The following is a 27,207-nucleotide window of genomic DNA, read 5'->3' as shown; positions in this document are numbered from 1 at the left end:
CACATCATGGGGGTGCCCTGAGGAGAAGAGGAGCAAGAAATAGGACAATCTATTTGAAAAAATAATGACGGAAAACTTCCCTAACTAGGTGAAGGAAATAGACATACAAGTCCAGAAAGCAGAGTCACAAGCAAGATGAACCCAAAGATGCCCACATGAAGATACAACATAATTAAAATGCCAAGGGTTAAAGACAAAAATAAAATTTTAAAAGCAACAAGAGAAATGCAGTTAGTTACCAACAAGAAAGCTCCCATGAGACTGTCATCTTTGCAGACTAGAGGGATTATGAAGAAATATTCAAAGTGATGAGAAGCAAGGACCCACAACCAAGATTACTCCACCTAACAAAGTTATCATTTAGAATCAAAGGTAAAGAGCCTGCCAGGCAAGGAAAAGCTAAAGGGGTTTGTTTATCACCACCAAACTAGTATTAAATGAAATTAATCTAAAAAAATAAATAAATAAGCAAAGAAGCAAAACAGAAATAGACACATAGGTGTAGATAATATTTTGATGGTTACTAGATGAGATGGTGCTTGCAGGGATGGTAAAAAAAAGTTGAAGGGATTAAGAAATATTAATGAGTTGTTGCAGAATAGTTTTAGAAATGTAAAATAAAGCACATGGAATATAGTCAATAATACTCTAATAAGTATGGATGGTGTCAATTGGGTAGTAGATACATTGAGATGATTACTTAGTAAAATATGCAATGTCTAATCACCTGGGTGCATACCTGAAACTAATATAATATTGTAGGTCAACTGTATTTTTAAAATATTTGAAATTTAAAAATACTAATAAAGTATAACTATGAAAAAACAACAAAGTGAAAATTGCCCACTTTATTTTATCCCCACATTCTACTTCCCATTAATTTATTTTCTGCAACTTTTAAAAAATTATTATATTTAGTTATTTATTTATTTTTAGACAGAGGGGAGGGAAGGGAGAAAGTGAGGGAGAGAAACATCAATGTGTATGCCTCTGGCCAACCCCCTACTGGGGACCTGGACCATGACCCAGGCATGTGCTGTGACTGGGAATTGAACTAGCAACCTTTTGGCTTGCAAGACAGCATTCCATCCACAGAGCTGAACTAGCCACAGTCATTTTCTGCAACTTTTATATTATCCACAGTAGCATCTGAAAATTCAATAAATGAAATTAAAATAACTTCATAGAGTAAACGGCTAGTACTTAAGCCCATATACCCAGACTCTACTTCTCAAGTTAAGTCAGTTTGAAGAGGCTACATTCTGGATTCAACCATGAGACTTACATTGGTGACCCCCATAGAGGGACATAGAGTGACAGGTCAGGCCACAACAATCCAACAGATAAGATGTATTGAAACAGAATTGGTATTTGGATGTCTGGAATGTCACAGCTGGCAGGGAGTAATCTCTTCTGTCTGTGCTATGTGGACAGAGTCACATATACACATATTCAACATCTGACTAATGTTTTTAATTAGATGAAAAATAAATATAATTTGGCTACATATAAAATAATACAGTTAAAGTAAATACTAATCACTCTTTCCGAGATCAATAGAGAAGAGAAATACACTTAAGAACCATTCCTAATGGTTGTCCCATTCAGGGTAAATAGATTTTCCATATTCTAGATTAGAGGATTTTTATGGTATCATGTCTTATATTTAAGTATTTTATCCATCTTGAGTTTATTTTTGTGTGTGGTATAAGTTGGTGGTCAAGTTTCATTTTTTTGCATGTAGCTGTCCAGATCTCCCAATGCCATTTGTTTAAGAGTCTATTTTTACTCTATTTTATGCTCCTCCCCATTTGTCCAATATTAATTGACCTAGTAGATACATGGGTTTATTTCTAGGCTCTCTATTCAGTTCCATTAGACTATGTGTCTGTTCTTATGCCAGTACCAGAGTATTTTGATTACAGTGGCCTTGTAAATACAGTTTGATGTCAGGTATTGTGATACCTCCTACTTTGTTCTTCTTTCTCAAAATTGCTGAGGCTATTTGGGGTTGTTTATATAGTTCCTTATAGATTTTTGAAATGTATGTTCTTTGTGAAATATGTCGTTAGTATTTTAATAGGGGTTGCATTGAATCTATAAATTCCTTTGGATAGTATGGACATTTTGATGATGTTCATTTTTCCAATCCACACAGTATATGCTTCCATTTATTTGTGTCTTTCTTAATTTCTTTCTTCAGTGTTCTATAGTGTTCTGAGTACAGGTCTTTTACCTCCTTGGTTAGGTTTATTTCTAGGCACTTTATTTTTCTTGTTGCTATAGCAAATGAGATTTGTTTCCCTGGTTTCTGTTTCTGGTATTTCATTGTTGGTGTACAAAAACTGAATATTGACTGTGTATCCTGCTGCTTTGCCAAATTCACTATTATGTCGAGTTTTTTGGTGGTGTCTATAGGGTTTTCTATGTACACAATTATGTCATTGAAAACAATGACAGTTTCACTTCTTCCTTTCCAATTTGGATGCCTTTTATTTCTTTTTCTTGTCAGATCACTGTGGCTAGAACTTCCAATACTATGTTGAATAAAGGTGGTGAAAGTAGACACCTTTGTCTTGTCCCTGATCTTAGTGGGAAAGCTTTTAGATTTTCCCATTGAGCATTATGTTGGCTGTAGATTATTCTTATATGGACTTTATTATGTTGAGGTGTGCTAGCTCCCTTTACTCCCACTTACTGTTTTTATCATGAATGTGTGGTGTAATTTATTGAATGTTTTTCTGCATCTATTGATATGATCATATGATTTTTGTTTTTCCTTTTGTTTATGTGATGTATTATGTTTATTGATTTGTGAATATTGTACCATCCTTACATTCCTGTCAGGAATCCCACTTGATCATGGTATGTGATCTTTTTAATGTAGTGCTGGATGTGATTTGTCAATATTTTGTTCAGGATTTTAGCATCAATGTTTGCCATTGATGTTTGCCAAACATTTAGCATCAATGTTTGCCAGTAATATCAGCTTGTAGTGTTCTTTCTTTGTTGTGTTTTTATATGGTTTGGGGATTAGGATGATGCTGGCCTCATAAAAGAAGTTTGAGAATCTTCCCTCTTCTTGGATTCTTTAAAATAGTTTGAAAAGGATAGGGGTTAGCTCTTTCTTAAATGTTTTGTTAAATTCTCCTGTAAAAACATCCAGTCCATGGCTTTTGTGTCCCAGGAGTTTTTTTTTATTACTGCTTCAATTTCACTAGCTGTTATTCATCTATTTCAGCTTCCTGCTTCTCCTTGACTCAGATTAAGAAAATTATATGTATCTAGAAATTTGTCCATTTCACCCAGGTTTTCAAAGTTTTTGGCATATACTTGTTTGTAATAATATCCTACAATCCTTTGTATTTCTGTGGTATCAGTTATAATTTCTCCTGTTTCATCTCTGATTTTACTTATTTGGGTCAAGCCTCTCACTTTTTTTCTTGATGAGACTGTTTAAAAGCTTGTCAATTTTGTTTATATTTTGAAAGAAGAAAACAATTGTTTTTCTTTTTCTAGATTTATTGATCCTTTGAATTGTTGTTTTAGTCTTTATGTCATTTAATTTTGCTCTGATTTTGATTGTTTCCTACCTTCTACTCACTCTGGGCTTTATTATTGTTCCTCTAGGTTTTTTTAGATGCAGTGTTAGGATGTTTATTTTAAATATGCCTATCTTTTTTAGGTAGGCCTGTATTCCTATGAACTTCTCTCTCAGGACTGTATTAGTGGTATCCCATAGTTTTTAAACTGTTGTGTGTTCATTTTAATTTGTTTTCAGAAACTTTTTGATTTCTTCCTTGGCTCATTATTCACCCATTCATTATTTAATAGCATAGTATTCAGTCTTTATGAATTTGAGTTTGAGTTTTTTCCTGGAGGTTGGTTTGTAGTTTCAAGTGCTTGTGGTCTGAGAAAATGCTTGACATGATTTCATTTTTCTTGAATTTGTTGAGGCTTGTTTTATGTGGTCTATCTTTGAACATGTTTTATATGCATTTAAAAAGAATGTGTATTTTGCTTCCTGGGATAAAAGATTTTATATATATCAGTTAAGTTCTTTTCATGTATTGCATAATTTATGCTGTTTATGTTGACTCTCTGGATGTAATTGGGTTTTGACTATTGCTGGGCCATTCTTTGGTGGGTCCTTCCCTCCTGCTGGTTGACTTAGTGCCACTCCACCCACCATGTCTTGTATGCTGTTGTGCAGGTGCTGCCAGAACAAAACCACAAAGTCCAGGAAATAAACCCACACCCTCAAAAATAACTTGCACCCCCTACTACTATCAACAGCAAATAAACCAGTAAAAATAAGGGTGTAAAGAGATTAAGGGTATTATAAGAAAGGAGAGTGAATATGAGATGACCTCCCAAAAGAAAAATGGTTTTGAGAGGATAGAGGGAGGAGCACTAACAAGAGTTGCAAATTTGAGCAATGCAAAGAGAGAAAGTAAAATTTACATGATAAATAAAAAAGGAATGAAGAAGACAGGATGGAATAAGAGAAGGGAAGCACATACTATTAGATTTAAACAGAAAATAAAATCAAATAAAAGTAAATTAAAAAGTGAGAGACAGAAAAAAAGGAAGAAAAAGTAAATAGATTAAAAAATAGGAACCATATTGGAAAGAAAGATCCACCACACACAGCACTATCAATAACAAATGAGCTGATCCAAGATGACTGAGAAGTAAGTGGAAGTTACACTAATCTCCTCCCAGGACCAAACTAGAATTACAACTAAATTGTGGGAAAACCACCCAGAAAAAAATGACTGAATAATATTGAGAGAGAAGCCTTAAAACCTCGGACAGACAGAAGAATCAGCTTCAGCTCCACGTGACTGGTAGGGAGTGCAGTGGAGACACAAGAGGGCTGGCTAGGGCTGGCTAGGCACCCACTCGGGGCAGTTGAAGTGGCGAAGGGACATTTAAGCAGCTGGTTGGATCCCCCAGAGAAGTGTGGGATCTAAACCCTAAGCTGGGATCCCCAGCCTAGAGCAACAGAGCCTAAAAAGTACTCAGATAATAGCCAGCTGTGAAAAGGGACAGGGTTGCTCTCTACCAGAATTGGATGGCGGTAGAAGCAAAGAGCTGTTTAAACAGCCAGCACATAAATTTTCATTTGCAGTTACTTACCCTAGGCTTTAGCAAAGGGGAGGGGGGCAGGGTGGACTAGAGACACTTGAAGAAAGACTGGGGACAGAAGCTTTGGGGAGAGAACTGAGAGAGTAGCTGGAAGCAGCTTGAGGGGAAACAATAGCCTGACCCAGGAGGGATTCAGCCCCTTCCTGTGGTGCTTAAACCTCAGTGCAGATTAACTAGATTAATAACTCAAGGAGTCAGCCACAGACAGTAGATCCCTAAAAGTCTAACACCATATGACATCACCAGAGGCTGACACAGAAAAAAAAAAAAAAAAACAGTGGTAAATACTAGATGTTACTGAGATGAAATCCACCACAGACTTCTCCATGATCGGTGATATTTTCTTTCCTGTATAGCTTTTTAACACAAATTTCTTGGCCTTCAAGTTTGTGCATATTAAGTCACTAGATTTTATACTATAGTTTATTTAAATTCACATATTTTACTCCTTTCTCCTCTTACCTCATTTTACCTTCCTCTTTCCTCTTATTTTCATTTTAAATTTTATATTCTCTCATGCTATGACTTGTTTCCATTCTGCACTCTTGCTATTTCACCCCCATCCAGCCTCTCAAAGTCAATTTTGTTGTTAATGGTCATCTCACATTTTTTTCCTGCTCTTAAAATACCTGCATTCTATCTCTACATTTATCAATCTTTGTTCATTGATTGTGGATAGAGTAGTCATTGTATCTTTTTTTTTCATTTTTATTTTTAGATCTTCACTAATTTTGTATTTCAAATCTCAAATTTTACCATTCCCCTCCCCTACTCTTTTTCCTTCTTAAATTTTAATTTTGTTGTCTTAGCCTGCTTTTTTACTTTCTCTTTTTTTCTTTCATCCTGACCTTTTTAAAATTTTTTTCTTTCTTTTTTTCCATATCAAATATTAATTTTTCCCTGTCTTAGCCTGGTTTTTATTCCTCATTCTTAGTATTCCCTCTCCCTCTGTCATCTCAAAATCAGTTCTGTTTCCTTTAGACATCTCTTAAGCCATTCTTTCTTTCTTTTTTCCTCTTATTCCTATCCCACCTATATTAATTTTAGTTCAAACATCTTGTTTAACTGGTTTTGTATGTATGATACCAAAACTTGGCTAAAAATTTCATTACAATAATCAATTACTAGTTGAAATCTGTAAGCATGTTTTTTTATAATTTTATTTTTTACTTGCATGTCTCCAGAATGTTGGAACCTATAAAAATCTGACATTCCAATGTCCATGCACACACAAATCTTACATTTGAAGAATTGTTAGAACCATAAATTAAGTATAGTACTGTTTTAGACATCATGTGACACTAACAATAAGTTTGTCAGTATTGGTGTTATACAGAAAGACCCACTATAAACTAAAAAGAAATAATTTACTTATTTTTTACAGCTCAAAAGGATGACTGTTAGTGACAACTTTGATGCTTAATGGCTTTCATCCTTGAATAAATATTTTAAAATAAAATCAAAAATAGATTTGTCTCTACCATAAGCTCCTTGGCTTCCTAGTTATTAGTCCTCCTCTATCCTTCTTCCCTCCCACCCATTTTGTAGGGTATTAAAACCATAACTTTATTATAGAAATGGTTATTGAACTCACGGATCATTAGTCTTTGGAATAAGAGTACCAAGCTCCTTGATTTGGTAATTAATATTATACCTTCTTCTTCTTTCAACTATTGAAAAAAAAAATGTATTATTCTCATTAAAGCACAATTCACTATTTTATAGATGTAAACTTTCTTAATAATTTTTAAAGAACAATAAAAATGTCATTTAATCAAAAGAATATTTCTCAAAACAAAATAAAAATTCAAATATATTTTATTGTAAAATAATAACAATATATTCACAATGTCTTAAAATATTTCCTTCTTAATACACATTTCTCAGTATTTAAAATGTCATATAAAGCCCTGGCTGGTGTAGCTCAGTGGATTGACCGTGGGCCTGCGAACCAGTTGATCGCGGTTCAATGCCCAGTCAGGGCACATTTGTGGGTTGCAGGCCAGTTCCCAACAGGTGCCAGTTCCCAGCAGGGGGTGCAACCATACATTGATATTTCTCTCCCTCTCTCCTTCCCTTCCCCTCTAAAGATAAATAAAATCTTTTTAAAAGATGCCATATAATATTTACTCATACTGAAACATATATGTATTATATATATGTATTTTGCAAGACCATAAGGATTATAAACACCTGAGGACTGAACTCTCCTTATATACAGCCTTGAAGGCCTAACATAAAGTTTGGCACATGGTAGGTATGTGTAACCAAGTGAACTATGAACTTTCTGAGGGAAGGAACCATTTCCTCCTGATTTTTGTATCCCCAGAGGGCTTGGCATATAAGAGAAGCTAAATAAATATATGTCCATTAGAGTGTAAATATGTTCTTTTAAACTTTTCAATTATATATAGAACAGTGGTTTTCAAAATTTAGTGTATATCAGATATGCCTGAAATAACTGTTAGAATATATATGTACCCTACTGGTAGAGATTCTGAGTTTAGTAGGTCGGGGTCAGGGCCCCAATATTTGCATTTATAAAAAGCTTGCAGGTGAATCTGATATTCATATTTAAAGCCTTCTTTAAAAATGATTATGCTTGAAAATTAAGATCATTACCAGAAAGAAGGAAAGACATGAAAGACAATCAATGGTCTTTGTGAACCTATAATATATGAATGGATTTGACCTTCGGGAATAATATATTGCTATTCCTTTGAAATTAGAAGATAATTGATTCTTGAGACAGTTGATTTCCCTTCTTTATTAATTCTATTTGCTCTGTGCATGGGATTCAAACAGCATGACACCACATTTAAAAAAAACTGAAAAGAAAATAAAGATAAAGCTGATAGAAATGCATGTATATTTCACAGTGAGAATGTATTAATAATTTTATGTTCACACATACTAACTCCTATACTATAAAAAGACTTTTAAGTATAAAATGAGTCCCAGGCAAGGGTAGTACATTTGGTTAGAGCATCATTCTAATACACCAAGGTTGCATGTTCGATCTCCAGTCAGCGCACATACAAGAAGTAACGAATAAATACATAAATAAGTGGAGCAACAAACTGATCTCTCTCTTGCTCGCACTCTCTCTCTCTCTAAAAATTAATAAATAAAAAATTCAATTAAATATAAAATGAAGAACAGCTATGAAGTATATTCAAAAACTTATCTCAAAATGAGGGGTTGTTTTAGTCTTAAAATATTTCCCCAAAATCTATTCTTTAAATATAAATAATAAATTTACCTCATGTAAAATATTAGAAGTTTCTATTCTATTTTTCTTAAGCTGTGCTCAATACATGTTTAATGGGTAATTATAATGAGAGCTTTGGTTTCTTCATACCTAGTACTAGTTATTTGTAGAGAAGTCAATTTTTAAAAATTACAAGATTACTTCATGCCATGTGTGATTTCACTTTTCACAAAGTTGTTGATATAGTCAATCATTTCTGCCTTTAGATCCAGGCAAGAGTAGCCCCTATCTAGGATCCCATATTTAAGAGGAATCACACTTGCCTTCTCTCATCATACCCATCTTCACTGAGCAAGGCAGCCACAGAGTCAGTGTGATCCCTTCTAAAATACACACATAAGGGATATCCTCTATACACTGAACCTCCTGCTAGAGCCTGCATAGGCCACTTCTGAGGTCCATCTTTCTGGAGAAAGATCATAACACCAGTGTGCTCACCAGTATACCCAAGATATGGAAAAGGAGCAACTATTTGCTGAGATGTGTATGGAGCTTGAATGTACTGGATGAAGTTGTCATACTCATAACTGAGACCACTGGCAACACAGAATGAAATATGGGGTGAAGAGACAAGTGAGATGGGCTAGTATTGCCCCACTCTGATATTCCCATTCAGAACTCCAAGGATCTGAGAATTCTAAACTCACACCTGGCCTTCCAGTCATTTGGAAGAATAGAGCATACTTATTTTAGCACTTTATAACTTGAGTCATAACTTTTAAATATTTAGACATCTGGTAAGTGGGACTTCATCTGTCTTCTTGTCAAAATCTTCACAAACTTTAGTGGTTATCCTAGATTCAACATATTTAAAATGTGATATTAATTTTTTAACAATGATATCTCCAAAAAGCAAAATCACTCAATAAGGGAATCCAGGTTAGAAAACACTTTAATAATGGACATACAAGGTATCTATCATACTTAATCTTAAATGACCTGTTATTTAAACTGCAGAAATAGAAGAGAGAAGAAACAAGGAGAGTGATAAGCAGTCTAAAATAAAAGAGAAGCCCACAGTTCCTTACTCTATTAATTCTTTCTTTTTTATTGTAATTCAATTACAGTTGCAATTCCCCCCCTACTACTTTCCCCCTTCCCTACCTACCACCTTCCACATTCAATCCTATGAATCACAATAGAGTTCAACTGTAACTAGGTCACAGGTGGAAAACACAAGGCCCTCAGGCCAAATCTGGCCCTCCACCTTGTTTTATCCATCCTGAGGTGGCAGTGCTGGGCTCATTGCCCCTACTTAAGCAGTAGTTACATTTATACAGTCCTAAAATTACATTTGGCTTCTTGAAGGCAACTGTGAGGCTGATGTAGCTCCCAGTGAAAATGAGGGTTTGACAACCCTGAACTAGGTGAACTCATCTCCATTACATGCAACATTCTTGAGAGAGAATGATCAAGGAGAGAATTTCAGAAGTTTCAATTTGTGGAAGTGTATAGCTTTTCCGAAATTTTACATCATTTAAATGTCTCCAAATAGCTCAACTGGTAAGATGTACTATTAATTTTGGTCATCTAACCTCAAAATGGAGGAGACACGATAAATAACAACACATTTTAATCTCCATGAATTTTCTCTTGTATTAGTTTCATTTGGAAAAGAAGAAAAAGAAAAATGTACTCACTGAGGTTGTGGTTGTCCTTTTTTTGTCTCTCTTTTGTTAAAGCTCGAGTATCAGTTTCTGATAAAAGGAAGATAAAACAATTCTTAGTTCTACTGTTTACACCTTTAATCAACATAATTCAATAATACTAAGTGAAATACAATATTACTTATTCCAAGCAATGTAGTATTTTTACGCAAATATTTAGATATCAGAAGAAAAATATTTTTTGAGTAGGAGGCAATGGCAAACCCTTTAGACTTTGAGAAGTAAATATCAGATTTGTATTCTGGCCCTCCATTTAATAGCCCTCTGATTTATTAGGTAAATTTCGTTTCAACTGTAAAATTGATATAATATTGTGATGATTAAAAGAGGAACAGTGCACAACAAGTGTTTAGCAGCTCAATTATTATTATTTCAGAACATTAATATTATTTAAACCTAAATTTTACAACCTATATTTACAACACACATACACACAATCTTTACCTGAGGATATGTTTTTGATTTTTTTCAGAGAGAGAGATAAAAACATTGATGTGAAAGAGAACCATCAGTCAGTTGCCTCACATATGTGCCCTGAATGGCGATAGAACCCATGACCTAGGTATGTGCCCTGACCAGGAATCAAACCCACAACCTCTTGTGGTTGGGTTGATGCTCCTAACAACTGAGCCACCCAGCCAGGGCAACAACCTACATTTTTCATAACTAATTATGATTTACAAATTATAGAATTTGGAATTAAGTACATTTCTCAGATATTACTATTAAACAATGCCAGTAAATAACACATTATATGCTATTTGATTGTAAGCATTTGTGATAGTCATCTTCCAACATGGCACACAATAATTATTCATGACATTCACACACTCGGTAATTCCCTCTCATATTGAATAAGGTTGACCTGTAAAATCAATATAATATTGTCTAAATGACTAGTGTGGCTTCCAAGAACAGGTATAAATGACATTTTCAGCTATCAGTTTGATGTCTTGGATCACCACTTGTCATGTCATGATGAAACTTGAGTAGCCCTATGAATGTCCACATGTTAAGTACCAAGGTCATTTGCCAACTAGCAGCACTAACTTTCAAGACCTGTAAGTGAACTACCTTAGAAACACACGCTCCCGCCCATTAAGGGACAAATGTCTGTATCTTTAGCAAACATCTTGACTATAGCCTTATGAGAAACTCTGAGTTATAACCAACTTTCTAAGCTACCCCTGGATTTTTGACCCATAAAGATTATTTGAGATAAGTATCATTTCAAGCTATCAAATTTTCAGGTATTTTTTTATAAATTAATGCAGTGTCCCTTAAATTATTCTAGTTTTTAAAGTAGGTAATATAGAAATACATTTACTTAAATTTGTTCATTTCAGCTATAGGCATTAATTTTGCTCTAAATTATTTGAATGCATAAATATTTGTGCATTATTGATTAGACTGTGTAAAAAATATTTAAAAAACAATGTTTGGCCCCCCAACTAAAAATGTGTAATTTTAATTTAATTTAATTTAATTTAATTTCAATCTTATTTTATTTTATGCAAATGAAGGAACTAAAACTTGACTTATAAGTCAAGAAATCTTTATTTGATCCATTTTTCCCTATTCAGCTTTATGACTAGTGGAAAATAACTCCTCTGACTCCTGATTTCCTCATCTATATATTGAAGGAATTTTACCATGTCTCTATAATGCCTTTGAGTTGTAAGAATTTTAGAATATATTCTTGAAAATTGAGAGGTTTTTACCCACTTGTGAAAGTTAAATGTGAGTCCATCATAAAATGAATAAAACAAGCTTTTAAAATTTTTTTTAATTTGATTTTCTCTTTTTTGAACTTTATAAAATTCATAAAAAGAGAAAATCAAGCTGTTTTATATCAAATTTTACATACAAAAGGACTAATTTTCCCTAATCTATTAATATATTATTTTGCAATCATGCTAATAAATTGCATTATTTAATATTAAAATGAACCTATGTTACATAAAGAACTTCTCAAGCTGTTTTATACATGTATCTCTTATATATGCATATGTATACATATTCATATGCATATATGTGTATGTGTGTATATCTATGTATGTAGAGAGAACATATGTGTATATTTGCCTATTTTCTAAAATAATAAATCAATTTATTTGAACTACAAGTTACACCCTAAATCTTAAATGCCCCCTATTTTAACTGACAATTTTGGTATTTTAAATTTTTTATTTATCTTGATAATACATGCTATTCTTATGTAATTGACTAAAGAAGGATAAAAGGGTAAAAGTAACATTACCTGTAATTTCTCTTTTCACTGATAGACTCCTTGGACAGGAAGCACTAGTAAGTCCCATATTAACTGATGAAATTTCCTGCTCGCTACTATACACATCCAAAATACTGCCAGATAACTTTAGGGAAAAAAAGAAAGAAAAGGTCAATTAATCTTTCTGTGGGCATTGACATATTTGGCTGTATATTTTAAATTTGCCATTTTCATCTGAAATAAAAATGAATATGCATTGACTTTAAAATCAATATTGGATGCTTGTGGAAATGTTAAAAAAGTTATTTGTATGTAAGCAAAAAAAGAAATTAGTTTACTCATGCAGGAAAATTCTGATTACAATTTACAAATTTATAAAAGTTTGATCTATCACATTACCTCATTATAAATGAATAAGGTTAGATACATCACTTGAACAAAAATCAATATACATATTAGCAAAGCTGCTAAGAACAGCATAAATTAGGTATAATGGTTGAACATTTTGGAAACCTTCTTAACACTATTAGTGCTACCAGACACTCACAGTCAAGAAGTGTTTTACACTGTTTATTGAGAAATTCCCTTTTCTCACAGGAAGGCATACTTTTTTCATTGTACATCTAATGTTCTAGATTATTGTAATTATTCCAGATGGTAACAAAAGTAGCCTAAAACTACTCTTGCCTGTAGTAAAGTTACATCTAATTATAGCAACATTACAATTCTTAAAGTGATGTTGGGAAAAATTTTTCAGATAGCTGTTTTCTATACAATTCAAAACTGAATTCATTTCTCAGAGAAAAATGTTAAAAATACAGTGGAAATTAGGTCAATCTGTAAGTGCATGTACGTATCAATGAAGACACTATAGAATACATATGTATTCTGATATATATTTATAAGTATTACCATATTCTGGACCATAAAACACATCTAGGTTTTAGAGGAAGAAAATAAAAAAAATGTTTTGAAACAAAAAATGTGGTAAAATATTTCATAACATAAATAACAATATTTTAGCACTGTAAATGTAAACAGAACTCAATGGCAACATTAACAACCATTATTTCTCCCAAATTGGGGGGGGGCGTGTGTTATAGTCCAAAAAATATGGTAGTTCTTTTCATGTTTACTCTATTAGGAATCTTTATCTTTGTTTTATATAAACTCATTATTTTAAAATGGATTTGCACTTCATGCATCTTGGAAGGGAGCTATTTAAGTCAGGAAAGTCTTCTCAATTTTCTCATCTGAAAAACAGGGACAAAGTTGATCATATTGGATAGATGATGAATGTTAGTATCAGAACAATACAAGTAGGGAGAAATTTTAAAAGCAGTTATTTCCTTAACTTGTGAGTCATTTAATCTTACTTATAAAAAAAAATGTTTCCAAGATCTTTTTGGGAAACCCTATTGGTTATAAGCTGAGGTGTCACCATTCTAAATTGTGTATTTCTACTTTACCTTTGAGAAATAGAATGGTTGTGCCAAACAAGAAAACAGGCACTAAGGGGAAAGGAAGGGAAAAGGAACTAGAGAAAGGGCATTTTTTCTCTGAAAAGCTGGAATTCAGATGGATTTCAAAGCAGCAGCAGCAAATTGCAAAAATGTTTAAGAAAAAAAAAGAATCATATTACATATATGCTGAAACAATAAAATGATAGATTCTTATCATACCATTTTGCTGAGTCCATATTACCTAGTCAAACTATACCTAATCAATGATTTTAGTCTTAGAAATGGGGCTGAAATTCTGATAATGAATCTAATCTTGCTTCACCACAGGTATATTACATCTTCTACTAACCTTGGTTATTGTCTAATTTATACACTAAAAGCACAATGATTAATATCCTATTTAATTTTATGCTATAAGTACTACTCTATTTTATGTAAATGGCTAATCACTTTTTGACTATCATTACACAAGTATCACACATTTCATATAATCTAACGTGCCTTTCTCCATTAAAATATATACAAGTATACTGTTAGGGAATATTTAGATATTAAATACACATCTGAAAGGTCTTACAAAGCAAAATTATATTTAGTTTTCACAAAATTATTGATATAATTCGCTTAGGCAATAAAGTCTTAGTGTTTGTTTTATAAATAAGTTGGCAAATGGATATTTTATGAGGAAATATTTATTATCCTTGTTTAAAAGAATAATATTTATTATGTAATAATATTTATTATTCTTTTCACTAAAGCCAAAGCTTTGACTTGAAATATTAGAACATATTATTAACAAAAAACTAATCAACGGGCAATGGATTGATGTTTCTCTCACACATCAATGTTTCTCTCCCTCCCTTCTCTCTCTAAAAATAAGTAAAATAAATCTTTAAAAATTTTAAATGCATATAAAATAATTTATTATAAAATATTTTCAACAAGGGAGAATGTTCTCCTCAAGACAATACTTCTTACTAGTAAAAATTAAACTCATTATCTAAGAAGTTGCTTTGAGTAGAGAAATAATTGACAGTGGTTTTATGCACATTTTCACTACTGAGATCATAGAGTATGAAAAAGGTAGGGATCTGACCTTTCCACATATAGTTGCCTTTCACAGTAGCCAATATTCCCTGAAGAAAATGAGCTCACAGCTCATAAATATCATAGCAACATGCAGCGTTAAAAATAACATCAAAAGATGCCCCAGCTGGTGTGGTTCAGGGGATTGTGTGCAGGCCTGTGAACCAAAGGCTTGCTGGTTTGGATCCCAGTCAGGGCACATACCTGGGTTGTAGCCCAAGTCCCCAGTAGGTGCTATGCCAGAGGCAACTGCACATTTATTTCCCTTCCCCTCTATAAAAGTATAAAAAATAATTTTTAAATAACATCCAAAGAAGCAATAAAAATAAATAATTTCATGAAACAAAGTTCTTAAATTAGCCATGTAAATTCTTTTTTTTAACTTTTTAAAAAAATTTTATTTATTTATCTTTAGAAGGGAAGTGAAGGAGAGAGGGGGAGAAATATCAATGTATGGTTGCTTCTTGTGCATCTCCTGCTGGGAACTGGCCCCTGCTGGGAATTGGCCTGCAACCCAGGCATGTGCCCTGACTGGGAATCAAAACCATGATCTTTTGGTTCACAGGCTCATGCTCAATCCACTGAGCTACACCTGCCAGGGCTTAGCCATGTAAATTCTTTAAAATATATATTTGTAATAATTTATAATACACAATAAAAACAATTAAAATAAAATTCTCCAAAATTATCAAGCAAAAATAAGAAGTGTGAAAATATAATACTTTAAAAAAATCTGTACAAGAAAATAAAGCATAATGTATACACTAAAAAAAGAATAAAGAAATTAATAAATTATAAAACCAAATTAATCTCTCAGGAGGATGAAGAAATGGACCAAGAACTAGAAGACATAAAATAAAATATAATCAGAAGATCAAATCATTAGAATTAAATACAAAGATTATCATCTCAGAGAAAGAAAAATAAAATGGGAAGAAAAAATATTTTAATGAATAATGGAGATATATTTCTGAGAATCAATACTAAATAAAACACTAAAGTCTTTTATTTATTTTATTTTATTTTTTATTTCTTAATTTTTTATTTCAAAAAAAGTCAAAGGGCTTAGGATTGACAATGAGCCCTGACCAATGTGCCTCAGTTGGTTGGGTGTCTTACCACAAAGTGAAAGGTTACCAGGTCACTGTTTTGATTCCTGCTCAGGGAACATGCCTGGGTTGTAGCTAGTACCTAATTGGGGAAAGCCCGAGGGGCAACATATATTGATGTTTCTCTCACACATCTATGTTTCACTCCCTTTTTTCCCCCTCCCTTCCTCTCCTTCTAAAAATAAATACATCAAATCTTTAAAATAAAAGAATGACAAGGAAAAATAATATAGAAAAACCTAAACCTAGATATATTTTATAAAAATTTATACATATACAATGATAAAGAAAAAATCTAAAAGCCTATATAGAAAAAAATTATGTCCAAAATAACAAGAATCTGATTTACATAAGATTTTTCAATTGTAAAATTAGTTGAAAGAAGAAAGTGAATCAGTAAGAAAAGGAAGGGTCATCAAGGAACATGTATGAAGGAGCCATGGACAAAGCTGAAGGGGAGAAGGACTGAGGGCAGGTGTAAGTGAGGTGGGGGAAAGGGGTGGTAGGAAAATAGAGACAATTGTACTTGAACAACAATAAAAAATAATAAAAGCAAATGAATTTCAAAAAATTAAAAGGTTAAAAGAAAAGAACTTAAAACAGTTTTATATCCAGCTCAAATGTCATCCACATATTAGACCATGATAAAAATATTCTTAGAGGCATAAATACTTAAGGATTTATTTATCCAAACAGACAAACATTGAAAACAATTTTGGATGAATACCTAAGTGGAAGGATATATTTAAAAAAATCTTCAAAAATATAAAATAAAATGACCAAATATATTGGTAAAGTACTTGTGGTCTAAAAAATGATGAGAAGAACCAAGTTCAAAGATAAAGTGAAATGAGCCAGTCAGAGAAAGACAAATACCATATTATTTCGCTCATATGTGGAATGTAATGAACAAACTGAGGTAACAAGAAAAATGGGGACAGACTCAAAGATGGAGAACAGAATGACAGCTGTTAGTGGGACAAGTGAGGGGGTAGAGGGATTGAGCAAAAAGGAAAAAGAACTCATGGACACAGGCAACATTGTGGTGACTGCTGGGGGGAAGGGAGTATAAGAGGACTAAATGGTAAGTGGAAAAAATACTGTAAAGATTAAATCAAGGAAAAAAAGAATTGTTCATTCTCAGTGAAGGTTGAAAATGCACACTAGAACATTTCAGCTACTTTCAGGGTTCCCACCAGCCTAGTTGTATGTGTGTTTGCAAAGGGACAGCCTGTCTCAGAGTAGATACATGAGGAGCCTTTGGGAGCTGACATAACTGAAAGACAAGTTTGTGAATAATTTCAAGGTGTAGGGACATTGATGAAGGGATGGTGTGCTGAGAATGTATTTCCAATGGAGTCAGCTCCATAGGTATAAGGAATAAACAAGCATCACAGTTGGCCTGGGACTGATGAGTTTCCCAGGATGGGAATTAAAAGCTTTGACGATAAAAACAGGGAAAGTTCCAGGCAAACTTTGACAAGCTGGACTTTCCAGGTACAGATCCCTTTGGTCCTAATAACAGAACAAAACAAGAAAAAATATATTTAAGGCACACAAGCATCAAAAACTTGTGCAAACAATAACCAAGTTTCATTGGTTCCTTGGTCTAAAAGTTGCTGAGAAGCAAATGAAACTCTCTCACTATGAAAAAAAAAAAAAAAAGATAGTGACCTGGCTGGTGTAGCTCAATGGATTGAGAGTGGGCTGTGAACCAAAGGGTTGGTAGTTAGATTCCCAGTCAGGGCACATGCCTGGGTTGTGGGTTAGGTCCCCAGTGGGGGCCATGTGAGCTACAACCACATACTGATGTTTCTTTCCCTTTCTCCCTCCCTTCCCCTCTAACTAAAAATAAATAAATAAAAATTTTTAAAAGATAAAATGAAATATATAACCATATAAATCAGTCTATTAATATCAATATGATTGGGTAGAGTAGTAAGGAACTTAATGAATGTGAAAATAGTAAAAAAAAAGGACTACAAAGAAACATTAAAATATGGGACAAAAATAATAAAGATGAAACAGGTAAAAATATATCAATAATAACAATCAATGTAACCAGTAACGCCTCAGCTAATAGGTTGAAAGTCTCAGTAAAAACACAATATTTAGATATATGTAGCTTACAACAAACACATTTGAATAGTAACAGGAAATACAGAGGTTAATGGAAAAAATACAATAAAGATTAAATAAAACACAAAAATATTCATTCTGGAACTCAAAAAATAACAATAAATAAATAAATAAATAAATAATAAAATGGAAATATATATCCAACAAATAATAACCACAAATAATAACAAATAATTGACTCTTGCATGTTGGTTTCATATCCTGTAACTTTGCTCAATTCATTTATTAGCAGTAATACCCGTGTATGTTCATACACTCATATGTACACATGTGTGTAATCACAAGGTTTTCTAAATATCATCAGTAAAGCTGATGTAGCTATTAATATCAGAAAATTTTGATTTTTAAATTAGAAAAAGCATTAGGGATAGAGAATATCATCATATAATAATAAATAGTTCAATTGTCAAAAAAAAGCACAGCAATTAATAGCCTGCCATGTACCTAATAAAATAACATCAAAATATATGAAACAAAATGGTTTGAACTACAAGAAGAAACTAATAAATTCACAAATGTAGTGAGAGATTTCAACACTTCTCATTTATGAGAAGTCAAGTAGGCTGAAATAATCATATGTTACATAAGATTTTATTTTGCTTTTTTTGTATTGAATTTTTTGGGGTAACACTGGCTAACAAAATTATACGTGTTTCAGGTACACAATTCCAACAAGATTTACATGCTTCTGGCAAGAGTGATTTAAAAAATAAAAAAAGAATATTTTATTTTTTCTTAAAGATTGTATTTCTTTAGTTTTAGACAGAAGGGAAGGGAGGCAGGAAGAAAGAGGGAGAAGTATCAGTGTGTGGTTGCCTCTCATGTGCCCCTTACTGGGACCTGACCCGAAACCCAGACATGTGCCCTGACTGGGAATCAAACTTGCAATCCTTTGGTTTGCTGGCCTGCACCCAATCCACTAAGCCAAACCTGCCAGGGCAATAAATAATATTTTAAGTTAAAGGAGAATATAACTAGAGTGCAAGTTGAAATTTAAAAGATATTTTTCCTACTAAATTCAGGGAAAAGGATGCCTGCTTTCATTTCTATTCAACATAAAAAATGGAAGTTCTAGCCAGAGAAACTAGGCAAGGAAAGAAAATGAAAGTCATCCAAATTGGAAAAGAATAAGTTAAATGATTTTTGTTCACAGATGGTATTATCTTATATTTAGAAAACCCTGTGATTACACACATGTGTACATATGAGTGTATGAACATACACGGGTATTACTGCTAATAAATGAATTGAGCAAAGTTACAGGATATGAAACCAACATGCAAGAATCAATTACATCTTTTTACACTAACAATCAACAATCTGAAGATAAAATTAAGAAATCAATTTCATTTCAAATAACATCAAAAAGGTAAATACATAGTAATAAAGTTTCCCGAGGAGGCAAAAGAACTGATACTAAAAAACCTTGCTGAAAAAATTTAAAAAGACATAAACAGGTGAAAAGACATCTCATATTCATAAATGAGAAGGCTTAATGTCATTAAGATAACAATAGTACCTATAGTGATCCACAGATTCAATCTCTGTGGAGATTGAATCAATCTCTATTAAAATCCTAACAGCTGTTTTTGCAAAAAAAAGAAAAACTCATACTAATAATAAAATTTATATGGAATCTCAAGGACCTTCAAATAGCAAAACCAATCTTAAAAAATTAACAAAGTCAGAGAATTTGCACTTCCAAATTTTAAAACTTAAAAAAAAGGCAGTTAGCAGTGTGACATAAAGACAAACATATAGACAGACTGAGTTGGAAAAAATGGGCCAGAGGGGTGGGAGAGAGGGATAATGGTGCAAAGCAGGGGAAGGGACTAGTCAAAGAGCATGTATGAATGGCCCGTGGACATGGACAACAGTGAGATTGACTGTGGGATCAAGGAGTAGTCTGGGCAGAGGAGAACTAGGGGAGGAAAATTGGGACAACTGTAATAGAATAATGTTAATTTTTTTAATGAGGCAAGAAATAAACTCTTAAATATACAAATATGTGAAGACCATTCAGTGGGAAAAGGCACAGTCTTTTCAACAATTTTCCCAATAATATTGGGAAAGCTGGATATTCACATGCAAAAGAATAAAGACTCTTATTTTACACAATATACAAAAATTAATTCAAAAGTGGATCAAAGACATACAAAAAGAACTTAAACAATGAAACTTAGAAAAACAAGAAAATATTGGAGTTAGTGATTATTTTGGGGGTATGACACCAAAATTATAGGCAACCAAAGAAAAAGATAAAATGGACATAAAACTTTAATACTTTGTACATTAAAAATACTATCAAGGGAGTGAAAAAGACAACCTATAGAATGTGAGATACTATTCACAAATAACATATCTAATAGATTAATATTTAAACTATATTATAAAAACAACTTCTACAATTAACCCACCACCGACAATAACTCAATTAAAAAAAATAAAGGTAAAGGCCCTGACTACACATTTGTTAAAAGAAGTTATACAAGTGGCAAAAAAGCACATGAAAAGATGCTCAACATCACTAGTCATTAGCAGGATATGAATCAAAGCCACCACGAGATACCACTTCCGACTTATTGAGATGGCTTATCAAAAACAACAACAACAACAATGTGTTGGTGAAAATTAGAACCCTGATGCACTGCCATTGAGAGTGTGAAATTATATAGCCATGGTGGAAATCAATATGGCACTTTCTCAGAAAATTCAACTTATAATTACCATATGACCAGCAATTCCACCTGTAGTTATATACCAAAAATAATTTAAAATGGAGACTTAAAAAGATACTTACATACCAATGTTTGTGCCACCATTTTTCACAGTAGCCAGAAGGTAGAAAAAAAAACCTGTCTACTAATAGATGGGTGAATAAATGAAATATGGATACAAATATAATAGAATACTATAAAACCTTAAAAAGAAATAAATTCCTGATACATGCTACTACATGGATGAATCTAGAAAACATTATGCTAAGTGAAGTAGGCTGACAGAAAAAAAGCAAATATTGTATGATTCCACTCATAAAAGTACAAATTAGGCACAATTCATATAGACAGAAAGTAGAAAAGAAGTTACTAGGAGCTAAGGGTCAGTGGGAAATAGGTAGCTATTGTTTAATAGATGCAGTTCTGTTTGCAATAATGAAAAGATATGGGAAATAGTGGTGGTTGTTGCAGAACTTTGTGAAATTTTTTAATGCCACTGAATTGTACACTTTAAATTGTACATATTGGCAAATGTATGTATATTTACCACAATTTAGAATGTAATGAAATATAACAATAATTTGCCAATGATTATAAATGCTTATACAAAAGAGCATATTTTTGAAAAATATTATTTAGTAGGACTGAAGAAATAATAGCTTAGAGTCTTCTGATCATTGGATATCAAAATAAACTCCAAACATATTGCACAAAAAATCAGAAAATTAAGTTTTTATGAGCCAAAGTGTTCAAGAAAAATATTACCCCAATTTTGCACAAATATTTTTAAACAATAGAGACCAGAGGGAATCTGTCCCAATTCCTTGAAAATGAGTCATAAAAATACATTATAATAATGAAAAATTATAAACCTGGTTAACTCAACTATAAATTTTAATGAAAATTGCATTAGCAATATGAATCCAAGAAAATGTACACAACATAATTTGCTATAATCAACTTGGGTTGTCTATAAATACATTTTATGATATTAAAAGAGAAAAATTTATGATCATCTCAATAGATTCATAAGAATTATCTGATAAAATTCAACCCCATTTATAATAGAACTCAGTTTTTGAGATTATAATTTTCCATAATTGTAGAAAATATAGCTTTACCTATTTTAAAGTTACTGCTTTCCCCTGAGAAAATAAAATCTAGGTTCAAATTATTGTAGAAACATCTAAGTAAACTATGAAAATGTTCATATATCCATTTATTCTTATCAGGCCAAAATACTAAAGGACAGCATACGTAATCTGACCTAAATTTCACATATTTTTCTGACTGTTTTGACCTATTCCATCTCTTATATACTATGTTCAACCTATCACTCAGTTATTTCTTTTTCTTTTTTTTTAAATAATTTTAAGATTTTTAATTTATTTATCTTTAGAGGGGAAGGGAAGGAGAGAGGGAGTGAAATATCAATGTATGGTTGCCTTTCGTGCATCCCCTGCTGGGAAGTGGCCTGCAGGGAACCAGCCTGCAACCCCCGCATGTGCCCTGACTGGGAATTGAACCGCGATTGTCTGGTTTGCAGGCCCGTGCTCAATCCACTGAGCTACACCAGCCAGGGCTTCTTTTTCTTTTAAATCATGTATCAGTTTAAATTTTCTTCTCTATTCTCATATCTCAAGATCCGCAGGGCCCTAAGCCTAACTTATATCCTTTTATCTAATATCCATCCATTCTTCTTAGTTAATTCCCAGCTGCCCCTCTCAGCCCAAATCGTGTTTAAAAAGTAGAATTTCTGTTTTCTTCCAGCTCAAAATCTAAAATATAAAATATTTTCCCTTTAACTCATATATTAAGGTCAAAATTTTTTGTCTAGCTTTTAAAATCTGATTAAATGTACCTACATTATCTAGCCAACATTATTTACCACTATTCTCATGTTTTGAAAGGCTTCTCAACAGCACATACACATACCTAAGCCATGGCTTCCAACAACAGATTTCAGATTCCAGTGGGAGATAGAGAGTGGGGAAAAGAGAGTTGCCATGAGGAATCTATAAATTAAAATTTAAACATAATAAAATATAATATAAAATATAAGCATTATAGTCATCTTACATCTATAGGACACAGAGGCTGGAATTTTTACTACTAACCCTATTGTGGAAGGGTCCTTGCTTTAAAACCTTTAATGGTGAGAACTGTTTGAATACTCAAAAATGTTGAAATCCACTGGACTATATTTTTCTCTGTTTTATTCTTTCCAATTGATATTTTCTGTACTTCAAATATCCTCACTCATTCATTAATTATCAAAATCTAGCCTATCTTCTAAGACTCGATTTAGGGCCCAAGCCATCTCTAACACTCTTCTTTATGGGACCCTGGTTTATTTTTCTTTATCCAAACTCTGTAAGACTAATAAACTTGACCATATTTTTAAGAATTTAACTTAGGAAGGAAGATGGCAACAGAGCAGGACAAAGTGGATTCCATTTCCCATACACATGGGAGAAAATCCTGGCAGATCTACAGAGGAACAGCACAAATAGCCAACGATTCTCCAGCATTTATGAAAATAACAGGCAAGAGATTTTGATGGACACTGAAGGACTAGACAGTAAGGAGACAGCTGCAGGTCAGTGGGGTCTGCAAAGACAAGAGCAGCGGTGGCGTTGGCTGGGGCGTAGTGGCCTCAGTTGGCAGCCAGTGCTGGGGTGTCTGCCACGGACTCTTCAGGAGCCCAGGCCCCCAGAGGGTCTATGGCAGACTCTTTGGGAGCCCCAGGCCTGCTGCAGGGTCCTTGGGGGAGAGCCAGGTTATCAGCTCCCTCCCTTCCCATCTAAGCAAGTTTGGGCAACATCGGGCAGAGACCTGTCAGCTTGAGTTTATAGAGAAGGTAATAAGGACAAAGGACCGCGTTCATCCACTGACTCTGTGGTCACCAGCTGGGGAGAATTGAGAGGCGCAGTGTTCGGTTCTGACTCTGATAGTAACCAGTCTAGCTGGGGGATTAGGCTGGGCTGAGAGGCAGGCTTTGTTAAGGAGAAATTTATTGAAAAATAAACTGAAGGATTCTCCTGCAACAGCAGTTTGGCCTACTCCACAGCCAGCATTGTAGCGATCCAGAGATTGGGCAGAAAGCCTTGTATTCCCCCACAGAACTGGGAAGGTCCATGCCAGATCCCTCAGGACCCGGGCAGCCTGGCTGGTGCACGGGTGCGCCCGCACCCCACCCCACACTGAGGTCCCCTGGGGAATGTGCTCTGGGAAGAACCTAGATCACTTTCATCAGGTGCTGGGGAGAGGTGCTGGGCTAGCTCTTGGGAGAGCACATGCAGAAAGACCACACCAATCTACCCTCAGCCTGCTGCAGCCACAAAAACCGGTTTGGCCAGTTTGAAAACAAAAAGAGATGATTTTGGGTGTCTTTGGGTTTTTTTAGTAATTTTTTTAGTAACCTTGTAGGTTTTTAATTGTATTATTATTTTTTCTTTCAGTACTTTCTTCCTCTTTTTCTTCTTTCCTGTTTTATTCCTTCTTCCTTTCTTGCCACCTATTGCTTTTTCCTCCCTTCTCCTGCCTTTTTGTTTGTTTGTTTCTTTCTTTGTTTTCTTTTCTCTTACCCACAAGGGACACAAACAACTTGGAACTGTGAAAAGACCAAAGATGGACCCAAAGAAGGGGCATCCCACCAGTAGAGACAGAGACAAATTTCAATTTGCTATAGAGGCCACAAGTTGCTGCATATTTGTTTTGTATCATTATTCTCACATCTTTTATATTTTAATAGTATATTTGTATTCCTCCTCTTTCTGTATAGGCTTCTTAGTCTTGGCTGGTTATATTGTAACATTTGACAGGTTTCCCCCATCCTCTCCTCCACAGTTTATTGCTAATTTTCTGTACTTCACACCACTTGTTTTCCTTTAGCACACTACCCAAAGTTCTATACCCCATTCATGTTATCCAGACCACATAGAGTCTGTCATATGATTGTTGCTCTAATATTATTGTAAATAATAGCTGTTCTATACAAATGTAAATACTTCATAACACATCTCCTGGATCTTAGTCTAATTCACATTTTCCTGAACTCTATTACTGTAGTGATTAACTGTATTTGCTCATATACCACACCTATTTACTACCCTTTACTCTCATCTTACCTCAGAATTTGACCTCCCACAACCTCACTGCTTCTAGATCCAACTCACAAAGCTTCCTTTGCAAACAAGAGACTTATCTTTAGTCCATCATTTCTTAAAAGTGGCAAGTTGGGTTAAAGATTACAGTTAACACTATATATAGCCTTAAGATCTTTTATCACTTCTCTGCTGGCTGTGACTGTAAATATCATAAAATACTCTCCTTCTGTCATAAACCATTTTGCCCCCCCCCCTCGAACTGATCACACACACACAACAAAGGAGTAGGTGAAAGCGGAGAACACCAGAATACCTGAAGTAGACTGCACCATTGAATTTCACAGGTATTCTACAATAGAAGTTCACACAATAAACCCAAGGAGTCAGCAAACATCAATTTAAGAAGCTGAGGTTAACAAGAAGAGTCTCACAAACAATGGGAAGACATTCCCCAAATGAAAGAAAAGGAGGAAGCCTCAGAAAAAAATGTTAGATGAAATAGAGGCAAGTCAACTATCAGATATTGATTTCAAAGCACTGCTTCTTAGGAAGTTCAACGAGCTCACAGTGAGCTACCAGAAACTACAGAGGAGCTACAATGAATTAACCACAAACTGTATCAACATGAAAAAGGAAATAGAAACTATCAGCAAAACCCAAGAGGAAATGAAAAATACAATTTTGGAACTCAAGAACGCAGTAGAAGGAATCAAAAGCAAAATCGATGAAGCAGAAGATCAGCTCAGTGAGTTGAAGGACTAAGTAGAAAAAAAAAAAAAACTCCCAGAAAGAGCAAAAAAAGGAAAAGAGGCTCAGAAAAAATGAAGAGGGATTAAAAAAATGCAAGACAATATGAAACGTAATAGTATCCAAATAATAGGAATACCCAATGGAGAAGAAGAACAAAAGATAGAAAACCTATTTGAAAAAGTAATGAAGCAAAATATCCCTAATTTGATGAGAGAAAAAGACACACAAATCCAGGAATCACAGTGAGTCCCAATCAATCAAGATAGAAGGCCAAATAAAGAGCTTCCAAGACAAAAGAAGTCTAAAAGAATATGTCTCGAACAAACCAGCTCTGCAAGAGATGCAAAAAGGCCTGCTTTAATGAAAGGAAAAAAAAGAGAGAGACAGAGAGAAACACAGGTACAAAAATGGCAATGAATAAGTACATATTAATAATAACCTTAAATGTAAATGGGTTGAATGCTCCAATCAAAAGACACAGAATAGCTGAATGGATGAGAAAACATGACCCGCATATGCTGCCTACAAGACCAACCTCAGGATAAAAGACCAACACAGACTAAAAATGAAGGGCTGAGAACAAATTTTCCAAGCAAACACCAAGAAAAAAAAAGGGTACCAATGCTAATATCAGACAAAATAGACTTCAAAAAAAAAGGGCCATAAAGAGAGACCCAGAAGGTCACTTCATAATACTCAAAGGAAGAATCCACCAAGAAGACATAAACATTGTAAATATATATGCACCAAACATAATAGCACCCAAATATATAAAGAAAATCTTAGAGGACTTCAAGAAAGACATTGACAGCAACACAATTATAGCAGAGGATTTTAACACCCCACTGTCAAAAATGGACAGATCTTCCAAATAAAATCTCAACAAAGATATTGTGGCATTGAACAATACTCTAGAAGAAATACCATAGATGATATATATAGAGCCCTTCATCCCAAAGAAGCTAAACACACATTCTTTTCAAATGCACATAGAACATTTTAAAACATAGACCACATTATAGGATACAAAACAAGCCTCAACAAATTCAAGAAAATTGAAATCATATCAAGCACTTTCCCCAATCACAAGGGACTGAAACTGGAAACAAACTCCAAAGGAAAAGACCCAAAATACTTAAAATTATGGAGCTTGAATAGCATGTTATTAAACAATGAATGGGTCAAGAATGAAATTAGGGAAGAAATCAAAAAGTTTCTCGAAACAAATGAAAATGAACTCAAGAAAACCCAGAACTTATGGGACACAGCAAAGGAAGTCTTAACAAGGAAGTTCTTAGAAATACAGGCCTATCTAAAAAAGATAGAAACATTTCAAATGAACAACCTAACTCTACTCCTATAAGAACTTGAGGAACAACAACAAAGACAGCCCAGACCAAGTAGAAGGAAGGAAATAATGAAGATTAGAGCAGAACTAAATGACATAGAGACTAAAAGCACAATTGTAAGGATCAGTGAATCTAGAAGCTGGTTTTTATAAAAAATAAACAAAAT

General features: G+C 33.7%; 1 protein-coding gene across 2 annotated transcripts in view; it reads right to left on the bottom strand.

Moving 5' to 3' along the window:
• TFEC (transcription factor EC) overlaps positions 1-27,207 on the bottom strand; it is a 140,562-nt gene that overhangs the window by 8,420 nt on the left and 104,935 nt on the right. For both annotated transcript variants that reach the window (XM_053662934.1, XM_037136209.2), the window contains exons 4-6: positions 12,350-12,464; positions 10,063-10,119; positions 6,746-6,821 (exon numbers count right to left, since the gene is read on the bottom strand). In XM_053662934.1, coding sequence (XP_053518909.1) covers positions 6,746-6,821; positions 10,063-10,119; positions 12,350-12,464 — 248 coding nt within the window. The remainder of the gene's footprint in view (positions 1-6,745; positions 6,822-10,062; positions 10,120-12,349; positions 12,465-27,207) is intronic.

This window comes from Artibeus jamaicensis, unplaced genomic scaffold (assembly GCF_021234435.1).
Source record: "Artibeus jamaicensis isolate MK-2021 breed Jamaican fruit bat unplaced genomic scaffold, CSHL_Jam_final contig_311, whole genome shotgun sequence".
Taxonomy (NCBI): domain Eukaryota; kingdom Metazoa; phylum Chordata; class Mammalia; order Chiroptera; family Phyllostomidae; genus Artibeus; species Artibeus jamaicensis.
This window is presented reverse-complemented; position numbering and strand designations above follow the sequence as displayed.